General features: G+C 35.9%; 1 protein-coding gene across 1 annotated transcript in view; it reads left to right on the top strand.

Moving 5' to 3' along the window:
- LOC129224130 (mediator of RNA polymerase II transcription subunit 13-like) overlaps positions 1-12,946 on the top strand; it is a 154,143-nt gene that overhangs the window by 99,371 nt on the left and 41,826 nt on the right. Inside the window, exons 8-11 of the mRNA XM_054858545.1 lie at positions 77-704; positions 6,246-6,553; positions 9,762-9,969; positions 11,715-11,981. Coding sequence (XP_054714520.1) covers positions 77-704; positions 6,246-6,553; positions 9,762-9,969; positions 11,715-11,981 — 1,411 coding nt within the window. The remainder of the gene's footprint in view (positions 1-76; positions 705-6,245; positions 6,554-9,761; positions 9,970-11,714; positions 11,982-12,946) is intronic.

Genomic DNA, 12,946 nt, shown 5'->3' with positions numbered 1-12,946 from the left:
TGTACTGTCATTTTTTTTTTAATCTGGACTTCTTGATAAAGTAAGTTTTTAAAAAATTGATTTTATTTCCTCACAGGTGCAAAGGAAATGCGAGCCAAGAAAAAAGTACGCTTAAAGTACCCACTTCCAGTGCGACCGCCGCCGTTTCCACCGCCAGTCCCTCGGCCTCCGCGGGCAGTCCCAACTGCACCGCGACCACCACCACCGCCGCCGGATCCGCGACGGCGGTCCGCAAGGTCGAGAGACCGGACAGAGCGAGAGTGCCCGGCCGGTACAGGGGAGCCGTGCCCTTCCACAAGCGGAACGCCTTCTCCGACGGAGCGTCGGAAGCGGACGGTTACTCCATAGCCTCCGCCTTCGCGATGGCTTCCGTGCCCGGGACCCAGCTGCCCGGCAGCAGCGGCACGAACTTTCAGTTCAAGGGCTTGAGCCAGTCGCTGCGATCCTCCACCCCCAGCGGCCTTCCGCAGTTGCACACGTCCGTGGTGCAGCCCTCGTCCCTCGGATCCCCCCACCCGGGGACTCCGTTGACGGACGGACCGAATTCCCAGTCGACCGAGCCCGCCATGCCCACCCTGTCTCCCCATCCCCCCTCGGTGAAGGAGGAAGAGACGACGCCTATGGAATCTCAGGACCCCGGCGTGTCGACGCAGAGTCCGGCGGCGGAGACCAAGGAGACCAAGGAGAAGATAGCCGCCGATATGGTATGGAAAAAACTGATTTTTGATGATGATCATTTATTCCTCCCGTAGACTAATAATAGGAATAGACCGAGCTATGGCAACCCTTTTGCTGCTCATGAACCAAACCATGTGACTGGTGGGTATCCTAGCAACGGCGGGCGTCGATCCTAGCAGACGATCAGAAATAAAATAAATAGAATGGATGGAACACGGAAGAATGATCTTTCATGGAGTCCGATTTGTAAATCTGTTATTCTAGGTTGTAAATATTTTGTTAATATAGTGAGTTTTTCGTTTAGATAGTATTGTGCATTTTCTTAAGTCCATTTCAATAACTCTCTAAGCAATAAAAGATGCAAGCGCCCAAAAAGAATCGGCAAACGGTAAGATTTTTACCTACAATTTCAATTTAAGATACCGATTAGTACATTTTTGCGTTAACGCAAAACCTTTACGCCACTACGTTCACGCCAATGCTGACGTAGCAGTTCCGAACAAAATAAAAGTTACTGAAAACTGTGATGAAAAACTAATTGCTAATGTCGAAATAATGTATAACTAAAAGAAAAACAGTTCAATCTCTGCACCTGGAAAAAAATTATAATGAAAACTCATTACTTAAAATACATGTCGAGGGCCAAACTATAGATAATGTTGCCATCTAGCAACCATGCTGCCAAAGTTTTTGCCAAGCCTCCCACCAGTCACATGATGTATCCATGAACCAATTTTTCATCAGCAAGTCCGGGAAAGCTCGGTCTACTCTTATTATTAGTCTATTGTTACAAACCCTGTAAAAGTAATTATTGTAGTAACGTAACCTGTAAATAGTTTCCCGTAATGAATACACAACCCCTTTTCATTCGGCTAAATTATACAACCCCCTATTCTTTTTTCTTATTTCATTCACTGATTTTATCAATGAAAGTGTAGTTGTAGAACGTTGTAGCATTTTCTGGAATCTTTGAGAGCTCTCTTTTCGGTGTGTATATAAGCCGTTAGCGATGGATAAAGGAGTTAGTTTCGATTGAGGATTTCGAACTGAGAGTGTGTATTTGCTCTGTTTATAGCGAGGCATTTCGCTGTGTTGTTTTCGTATTTGGAAGTAAATACGTGTGTAAGCGTTGAGTTTACGGTGTTGTGTGATAATTGCTCAATTGCTGATGAATAATTTAGCAGTTGTTGACGATCTTTCCTGTACATAGTGTAAATAAATTTCCCGTGTCTTTATCAAGAACTGTGTCATCCTTTCAAGAAAGTTGGAAGTCGCACCGAATCCGTTACACTATGATTTCTCCGGCCTAGCCACAGGCTGGACCAGGTCCATGAGCTCAAGAGTTCCCGAAAAATCATCCACCACTGTGGTGACTGGGGTGCCTGCCCCAAGGGTGACCATGTGGTAACCAAGGGGCAAGAATACTGCCCTGTGCAGGTAAACGGCAGTATCTGCAGAAAGGAGTTTTCGAGATATTTGAAGAAACGTGTGGTGGATTCAGTACTAACAATTCGCAACTCCAATAAACTATAGGGGGCGCTGCAGCCACTCAGGGTTCGTACGGGTCATGGAAATCCTGGAAAGTCATGGAAAAAAAATTAGCAAATTTCAGACCTGGAAAAGTCATGGAAAATTGAAATTTTCATTCAAAGTCATGGAAATTAATTTGAAGTCATGGAAAAATGTCCTGATTGAAGAGAAAGTAACGGTAGCTAAAAGAGTATTAGAAATCTTGAGTGATTTAACAGCATTGCACATAAAGTCTATTAAAACTGGGAAAACTTGTAAAAACTTTATTATTAAACTTATCATAGTTTATCTTAAAATGAAGATCTTTAGTCAGGCACTGGGATACACAAATAGGGAAATTCTTGTACACTGTAAAACAGTAGTACCCAACATGTGGCCTGCAAAAACTAATCCCTGCTATTCACTGCTACGTTCTACGACAGGAATCAAACACAATGTTCTGGAATTTCTGAACCTATTAATTTATGTGCATTTAAAAATGTGCAAATAAGTTAACAAGTAGTTATGAATCAGAAAATTTATTCATTACTAAAAGTTTTTTTAAAACAAATATCTGGTTTAGAAACATGACTTTACTAAAGAATGTGTCTTCACTTTAAAAAACGAAAATACTGTCGTATTATGTGCATGGTTAAATGCGCAGTTGACATTAAAAGGCAACTTTTGAACAGATCTATTGAAACTCAGTAATAACTCATTCAACCTTTGACCCATTCATTATCATTCTGCCTGTTAATAAAATTAGGAGTAATTAAGAATCACTATATTCCATTTACTGTATTTTTACTTTGCGTTGAGATTTTAAATTTGTGATGAAGACAAATAAGAATAGATTTTTAGATATACACTGATAATTTTGCAATTACAAGTGCTTCGATGAGGTAGTGGCACTCACGTAGGAGTTTTGCTAATGCTTTTTTCTGAAAAAATTGTCAAATTTGATATTAAAAATTCCCTTCTTGCAACAAGGTCATGAAAAATTTTATGAAATCATGAAAAAGTCTTGGAAAAGTCATGGAATTTTTTTATCCAAATAGAGTATGAACCCTGGCCACTGTCTAATGGCGGATGAAAAAGGTAAAACAAAGAAATGCCGTAACTTATAACTTGCTTTGACGTTTAGTGAATGACTAGTTTTTCATCATGTTTGTGGGAAGCTTTTTTTTTCTATTCTTCTGAAATTACATTACGTCATAAACTGTCTGAGGCCTGTAATTTACCCCAAAGAAAACACGTGGAATGGAATGTTTTACCTTTTTCGGAAGTATTGTTAATCACCGCAAGGTAGCCTATTCGAGCTCTGGAGTTGCGAATAGGAAAATGTTGGAATTGAACGTTTTTTTCGCGACTTTTTTCCGGTGGAAACCAAATAAGCGAGCTTGTACAACAAAGATAATGTACAATTGTTGAAAGGTTGTGTAAAGCAGAGATTCAGACAGCTGAACATAAACAAATACGTTTAATACGAAACATGGGGACACACATACAGCAAGACATAGAGAAAGTAGTGAAGACCCTGATAAACAGACTGCGGCTCTTTAAATAGAATAGAGGGCAGATTTTCAGCATCCAATGATGTTTCTTAAATAGCAATAAGCTTTCTCCAAAGTCCGATGGTGGATTAAAGAAGAGATTTTGCGAACTCCGTGGAAAGCTGCAAATGTCTCTTCCAATAAGAAATAAGCACAGTTCTTTCTTTTAAACCAATGGAGAAAGCGATTACATTCAACAACAATAGATGACAAAAATGATGAAAAATGAAAAATGAAAAATTTGCAGTTACAGCCCTTTACCTGCACACGGCAGAGTAGTCCCAATTTATCCCCATGCATGTCGTAAGAGGCGACTAAAATGGGATTGGGGGGAGGGTTAACAGTCCTACCCTGTAAAAATAAAGGAGCCAAATCAGTCCCCTGCCTGCGGGGGCTCCAGGTCTTTGATCTCCAGGAGTTCTACCACGTTTCCTTTTGTCATGAGCTCTGATTTTTGATGAAAATTGTTATCGAGCAAGGGCCTCTCAACTTTGGCCCACTGGCCACATCCAGCCCATGAACCGATTTTGTTCGACTCTCGAGAATCTCACAGACAAAAAGAAGAATCATTTTTTATGTGAATTTCGTTGCAATGAATTTTGATGGGCTGCAAATTTTATTCTTTGTAAAGTGAATTTTATTGTAATGGAATTCAAGCAATGCAATGGCAAGTAAATCGAGACTGAAATTTTTCTTCTTGCTGAAGCGAATGTTTTGTTATGTTGGTATTCGTCGTAATGGTGTTTCACTGTGTATTATTACCTATGAAGCGTTCTTTAAGAATATTAAGCCCAGAAAATCTCAAAAACCACCACTGAGGGGTTAATTTAAAAAAAATAGAAAATTGTGGGCGTATAGTGTGTATGGAGGGGGTAGTGCATACCTGCCAACCCTTCCGGATTTCCCGGAAGTTTTACGGATTTTTATGTCCTTTTTCGTTTTTCCGGTTATGAGCAAAATCTTCCGGATTTTTCACGTTTTGTAGGAAAAATAATTATCTCTTATCTTAAGAGAATGGCACGAGAAGAAGCGGGGCAAGATTATGACTTCACTGAGTGATACGGCGCATGACTCCATCGGGATCCAATCAAAGCAAGCGTCGCGGCGGGCAACTAGGGGCACAATTTCGGCGCCAATTATCTTCTCATTCTCTCAATTGGAGCTGTTTTTGCTTCGTTCTTTTTTTAAGATGAGTAACAAATGTTATTTCCAAACTTTTAAAGAAAGTAATATTTACTAAACGAAAGTAATTTCAATTGATATGAAATTCATAAGTAATATATTGTTAAATGTAAAGAGGGTAGGTGTCCTGTTTGATTTTATTTTGCGTTAAAATCTTGTGGATAAAAATAAAAAAATCTTCCGGATTTTTTTTCTTGGAGATTGGCAGGTATGGTAGTGCTAAGTGGACCATCTGAACTGAATTATTACTGCATTGTAGGCCTGCCTCACCTCCAAAAATGAACAATGTGCCCCTTGAGTAAAAAAAAGGTTGGAGACCCCTGTGCGTGTGTGTGGTATAGAGTGAAAACAGTTTTAGAAATGGATTGATTTGATTAGATCTGATTATGCATTAGATACAGATTTTCAGTTGGTAGACTTAAATGAGGGACAACATTAGTAGGCTTGCGAGTGGGCACATTAAGTGCCTTTCCTTTCACTTAGGTCAGAAAATTTATGAGACTTGTTCTAAATGTAAATTAGTACTGGCATCTCCGGATCATCTTTTATGCGGTGCAGGACTTGATAGAGAGGGCATCTCTACTCTAGTCCTCTCCTGGTGTACGATTTCTTGAAGACTCTTGGGCTCATGGACCTGGTCTAGGGGAGGAACTAGTCGACAACAACAAAATTTCTGAAAACTTTTTTAAAAAAAATCTCTTTCAATAACTCTAAAAATAACTTAATCACTCAAGAAACGTGGACATTTTATTGATTTTAGTTCAGTTATCTTTTCAAATTAACTCTAAAGAAGTAAATACTGCAACATTCAGATATATTTTTTATACTAAATGAAAATGAACAAATCATTTTTTTGCATAATGATTGCCCGGAAAGGAACATTTGTTTTCTGAAACGAATGTAATACAGCTAAAGGAAATTAAAAAAGGCAAGTTTTATTGATATTAATTCAAAATAAAAGCAACAACTAAAACAAAAATTGTAATTTTGAAAACAAGCAGTTTGCAAAAAAAAAAAAACTTTTTGTTTCTGATTAAAAATTGGGTATTTCTGATTGCAAACATGCATTATATTTCTTTTTAAAACACTTGCTTTTTTCCTTTCAAAGTTGGGGGCTGACTTATACATGGGATTTCAATTTTTTTCACTTAACCTAATGCACAAATAGACAATATTTGAATGTGTTGTGCATAATGTAGGATGTTTTAAAACTATTTGTGTTTGAAAATGTATTTTTCGTTGTATATTTGTAAAAATTATCTTCATGGAACTTCATTTCATCTTGCTTTAGAAATGTATTTGATATTTCGCTCTTACTTTCAGGTGTCTTCGCCTTACCCAAATAGCAATGTAAATAATGTAATTGAAAATATCAAAAGTGAAGAATCTCCCTCTTCTCAAAATAACTGCAGCAATAATAACACTAACGGTAACGGTTGGACTCCTAGCACGCAGGAAGACATAAAGCCAACTGTTACGCTTAGTACTGTTCCTACTACGTCAGCACCTTCTATTCCTGCCCATGTGTTAAAAAGGCCTTCTCTAATTGTGTGCTCTCACGAGGACCCTCGCGACGAGCTAGTCATGGATGGAATGTTGTACGACTATGCATTCCTCAATACATCAGTTTGGTAAGTGTGGAGACATTTCGAAATTTGTCGATTAATTTTAGTAGATAATTTTGTCTGCTGAAGAAATATCCAAGTAGGTGAAATCGCGAGTATGACAATATTTGTTTTTATATGTAGATGTAATGGCGTTGCTACATGTGGGGGGGGGGGGGAGACTGCCCTGGGTTTCACCCATCAGGGAGGGTGACACCCTAAGTGAAATTGCAAGTTTTTGAAGAATATGAAGCTTAAATCAGGGATGAGATTTTTCCGGCTTTTGCCGGAATTCCGGCTTTTTCTGTTCACTTTTAGAACCTTTCCTCCTTTTCCTCCTTTTTTGCCTCTGTCAAGACTTATTTTTCTCAAAAATCGGATGAAAATACGATTTTTTCAAATTTTCGGTCCCCGATTTCTTATTTTTTCTACTTTTCTCTTGCGAATCTCAATCCTCCGCGAAATCTGCCAAAAACGTATGTTTTGGAATCATGCCAACGATGTCAAACACGTGCTGCGCCGAAATTTGCATACCTTGTTTGAGATTTCAATCTTTTTGCATCCTGCAAGTATTTCAATTATTTTTAATGTTGGGTGGTTTTTCACTATATGCTACCTTATATCTGCTTATTTTATTCATCATTTCAATAATTTTTATCTCTTTAATTTATTTTGGAAAAAATGCAAAAGTCAATCAAAAAATGTGGCATAGCACCCACAGTCTCGAATTTTATTGAAACTTGGTATGGTTACTTTTTTTGTGTTTTTAAGAAAGTGCAAAAAATATTTATGGTGAATCTCAAACCGTTTAGGCTTTACAGCCTGTTAAAAGTTTTGAGATTTCATGATTAAATGAGGCGGCTGCAAGTTGTTCTTTTGATTCCGAAATCGTATTAGGAAGTTTTAAAGACAAATTTTGGGTTTCAGTGTAAGGAAAAAGATAACCAATGGTTTCTATACATATATGTTTATTTATTTTCAATTCTTACTATGAAAAGTATGTTCTACCACATAAAGAAATTTTAGATTTTTCTCTCCGTTGTAAATTTTTACTTTACAAACAGACCCGAATTTTAAAATTTATGTTCTCACTCCTTTAACACTATAAACTCAAATGGTTTTAATGGAAAAAATCTATTTTTCTCTAAAAAATGTGAAAAGTTGACACTATTGTGTGATACAGCCAAGATTAACTTCTCTGACTCCCCCAACCTTTTTTTCAATAGCTCAGGGGTTAGAAATTGTTGCCTCTTTTTCAAAATTTAGATTTATTAATTAACACTTTTGCAAGAAATGGTACAATGCAGCAAACTGTATAAAATTATTACTTATACTTAATTAAATACGTATTACCTTTAAAACTGGTAAATTAGCCATTTTTTATTGAATTTTTGAAAATCATGGCTTCCAGGTTCTATTTTGATACGGTTTTGGATTTCCTCCTTTTTGCTCTCTGACCACTCTCATCCCTGTTAAATGCATTTTTAAGACTACTAATTTGAAAATTTCCCGGGGACAAACCCCCCCAGACCCCCTCTCTTTTATTCCACATCATGGAGTGAATACAATATTCAGGATTAGGTTCATATTTTCAATACTTAGACCTAGAGGAGTGACTTCCTCTTTTGCTAAAAAAAAAACTGAACCCCATCATCTTTCCCTGTAGTTGAGATACGTTTGAAATAATTAAGGGGCCATCAATTTCATACACTCCCTTACTTTTTTGACCTATGGATGGTCTGCAAACATGCGTCTAAAGCAAGAAATATAGAAAGCATTCATGGTTTTTATTTGTCCTTTGTACATTAGCGCACTTAAAATTTCATCATAACCCAAATATAGTTGTATGAAAATTGTGTGAATTTCATTGTTTTCATGTTTTATGGAATATTGCAAACTTTTTTTTTTTTGTGTGTGTGTGTTTTTAGGGTGGGGGGTGACACCACAAATTACCTCCCCGGTTGTCACCCATGCTAGGTAGATGTGCTTCTAGTCCCTTTGTGCAATTGCTGGAAGTTTGTCAGACTTATTGGTTTTCATAATTTTCTCTTATTTGCATGTTTGTATTTGATTGAATAATATTAATAATTAACTAAAATCAGCGGAATGCTTTTTATGAAGTTGCTCTTAGAAAAATTTGGAAAATACTAAAATGTATGTTGATTGTATTTTAAGTTAAGAATTTTGTTTTCTGAAAAATACTTCTTTGATTTTGCAATTATAAAAAAGTATCTTATTGTAATATTTATTACTACTAGATTTTTGTTTGTACACCAACAATTTCCATTGCTGATGGAAAGATCGACTGTGTTCTCAATAATTTTATTTTGATAAATTTACCCTTTGTTGAGACTCATACTTTTGTCAAAAAATTCTGTTTGAATTCATAATGCATAAAAATTTTATTTTTTCTCCTTTGCTTTAAAATATTAACTATTAAAAATTATTAATGCCTAATTTTGGCTAGGTTTGTAAAACCTTTTTTTTTAAAAATACAATTTCTGTAAGCAGTATGTGTTTTTGAAGGCGGCATAATTTTGTGTGTACCACTTGTTTTCAAGTTGTATCAAGTCAATGCTCCAAATCAGCTTTCTTTCTGCACTTTATATAGCCAAAAACCAGCCAAAATTTTGTGTGTTCCACTTGTTTTCAATTTGTATCAAGCCAATGCTCAAAATCAGCTTTCTTTCTGCACTTTATATAGCCAAAAACCAGCTTAATATAGTAAAGCATTTAATTTTCTCTCCATTTATTTCCTTTCATTCTTAATTACTACGCTACAATTTTGTGTATCAGAAGCATACTTGTGAAACTGTGTATGCAGTAGTAGTAATGTTTTGTTAAAGGAAAAAAAAAATTAATAATAATATCAACACCAACAGTAATAACAACAGCAAACAGTGTGTTGCCTATAACTGATTGTTTAATACATCTGTAACATTGTAATAAATGTTCTAAGTTATATATTTTGTGTTCCAGAATTTTTTTTTTTTTAAATATTCAATGCATTACTTTTCAAGAAATATGAAAATGTTTGGAATTGTTTTTAACTAACTTTATTACGTTCACTAAGATTTTAAAATATTCAATAATTTATTATTTTACACTAAGCAGTTACTGTTTTTAAATTCTGTATTGATGTCTATTAGTATTTAAATTACATTTGGCAATTTCTATTAATTGTGATCTTTATCTCTTTTTATTAAATTTTTTTAACCTTGCGTGTAATTTTTAGGGAAAGTATGTCTAGCAAACGCCGTAAACTCTGGCTCAACAGAGGAGTTCAGCTGAATAATTTTGACACCCAAAGTTTGAATGGCAAAGACAGTTTAACTCAAATGCAAGTTGATGAAAATTTAACTTCAAAACCAAAAGATCCATATGAATTCAACGATGAGTTTGATGAAGAAAGTCCGTCATCAGGCTTCAGGATTAAAGTAGAAGTAAGTCATTGATATTCAGATATTTGATGCACAAACTATATAAAGTATTCTAATGATTTTGAACTGCTTGTGTTTCATGATTATTTGTAAGTATGGAGTAAATTTTCAATTATTTAGCAATTGTGTTTAAAAGCATTGTAATGTATCAAAGGAGACACACCTCCTATTATTGTTAGTAATATAATTCAGAATAGAGTTTGTTGGAACATTTTAAGTAATTGATTATTATTTTTTTTATTTATGTTCGTTTTCTGGAGCTAAGTGGTTTGTCTTACTTCTGTAAACAATCTTTTCATTTATAATAGCGTTGCCTCAGAGCAACAGTAGGATATCTTAGTGTTATTCCTGGAATTAGATGTCTTAGTGTTGCGCCGAGGCGATGATATTGTCTTTCTAATGGAATATAATTGCACTTAACTTTTCCAAAGCTGCAAAAACAATAAAATATTAGAACCGGTTTTTTGGTTTAATATTTTAAAGATCTACCTGAATGAATGAACCTCAGGTTCCTGTAAATCAGAGCCAAACCCTAACTGTCAAATGCTTGGGAATTTAAAAATGATCAATATCTTAAAAATTCTAGCAATTATTGTTTTAAAACATATCAAATTAAGCATTGTGACAATAGGAATTATTAATTTTTCGATCAAGCCAGCTTGAATTTTTGAGAAATCGAGTAAAACAATCATTTTATGAATAAATTCTGTTTGTTTCTGCTATCAGATGGTATCTCTTAAACACAGTATTTCTTAACTTTTTAGAAGTAAGATGAGAGCCTCAATAAGTAAGTGGAATAAACTTCAGACTTTTGCTGGGAAAGGAGAGAGTTCTGTGTCAGTGGACCATGAGCAGGGTCTGAAATGAATAGCGGTGCGCTGGTCCCAACCCACAAAAACATCTATCAGATTAGCAGAATATAAATTTTAGTGGTCCATGGGACCAATGAAATTTTAGTCCTGTTTTAATTTTATAAAGTTTGAACGTCATTTTTTGTAATTGTTGAGATAAAGTTTGCACCTTTATTTACAATGTTTAGGCTTTATTTTCAAAAAAAGATTAAAAAGTTACTATAGCATTATAACATTGGTTTTTGCCACCCTATTGCCATTCCCTCAAACCAACAACACAGAAAAGACTTTCTTGGTTGTGTTCCTTGACCAGTATTGGTGAATAGAAAGCTACCTGTTGATTGCTTCTCTTCCCCAATCCCTCAGACATGTCTATTGAAAACTGTTAATTGACTCCATTTATCATACATGAAATACACCGCCAGCTCAGTCAATTCCAGCCGAGGACTGCAGTTTCGTGCTTATTAGCACTCATCATCCCGGCATAGGATTAACTGAGCTGGAGGTGGAAAACCTCTTAAGGAAGCCAAGAGTGCCAAACACGAAGAGTGCCAGCACGAAACTGCAGTCCTCAGCTGGAATTGACTGAGCTGGCGATGTATTTCATGTATTTCTGCCTCAGCTCTGGCTATAGGGCGGTAACTTACTGAATATCCATTTATCATGTTTTACATATTTTTGTTTTTTTCTTTATTTGTGTATTTTTTGAAACCAGGATGCTAGAATGGACCTCTAAAAATGTGTACCGACCAATGGAATTTTGCATTTACTGTTGGACCAGTGACTTATTTTCATAAATTTCTACCCCTAGCTGATTCATCTCAGAAGGTTAAAATTATCTTTTAACTGATGTAGTCATTTTTTATATAACTGACAACGTCTTCTTTGCATATGCAGGAAGAAGATATCAAAAAGGAACCTGGTCTACCTTTAACGCCCGAGTCACAGAGTCTAACGCCGGGACAGATATCTTCGGCACCTTTAACGCCAACGCAAGATCCCCCTAAACCGCCTTCCAATGGGGAGCAGCAACCGGTATCTTCTCCTCTAACGCCTCGAAACCAAGGGTCGAGTTTTACCAGTGAAAAAGATCTGCAAGTCACCGATAGAGACTTGGAGAACATATTTGAAACATCATCATCTGACGACAGTGCGGATGACCTGGTAAGTTATGGAGAAAATTTCTTAAATATCAAGAAATCTGGATTTTTATTGAAAACTAGCATTCCCGTACCCGGCATTGCTCGGGTAATGAATGGAATTAGCAGGGATTAACAGTTCATGGTGCACCTAGTTTCGAAAATCCCCTATAATAATTACTTATTACCTATAATTTTTTTCTAATGTTGGGAGGATCCCGGGGCCCCTGGACTCCTTATATATATATGCCCTTGTCCTTAACCGATCTTTAACAGTTATTAACGATCCTTTTAAAGTATTGATTATCTTTGCAAACACAGGCCATCCAAATTTTATTGTTTATACCTATGTTTAAGCAAGAACTTCTTTGGATACAACATTTTTAGTTTTTTTTTTCTGGTGCTAAAATTATTAAGCTGCTTGATGACCTGACTTTGGAGCAAGCTACATAACATTGGCCGTGTTGAAAAAAAGTCTTTTCCTAAATCGATCCCTGCTACTTTTAATGTCTGTCCTTGTGACTTATTAACGGTTATTGCAAAGCAAACCTTAACAGGAAACTGCACTCTTCTAAATTCAAAAGGATAGTCCGCCTGTGATGATGTTCTTAAAAACTTCGCTTCTAGTTTTGAAGAAACGAAAGCAATAGACAGAAACATTATGATTTGACTTGAGAAAAGTCTCGAAGAATCACGTGAGAAACAAAAACAATATCAAATTTATAGTTCGCTATCGACCAAAAGTTGAGATGAAGTATTGAATAATGATTTGAATGGAGGAAAGCCTTCAAAAATAAGGGATTTGAATTTCAATGACAGGTTTTAATTAAGCAGAAATTAATGGGTTTTAATTAATTTCTCCCGAACTAATTGAGATTTCGAAAAATCCTTTCTTAGTGGATACTTTCGTAATCATGCGGACATGTCTGCCAAATTTCAAGTCTGAAGCTTCAGTGGTTTTGGCTGTGCGTTGATATATATATATATATG

The sequence above is a fragment of the Uloborus diversus genome, chromosome 6 (assembly GCF_026930045.1).
Source record: "Uloborus diversus isolate 005 chromosome 6, Udiv.v.3.1, whole genome shotgun sequence".
Taxonomy (NCBI): Eukaryota; Metazoa; Arthropoda; class Arachnida; order Araneae; family Uloboridae; genus Uloborus; species Uloborus diversus.
The sequence above is the reverse complement of the archived record's forward strand: the minus strand, read 5'-3'. Positions and strand labels throughout refer to the sequence as shown.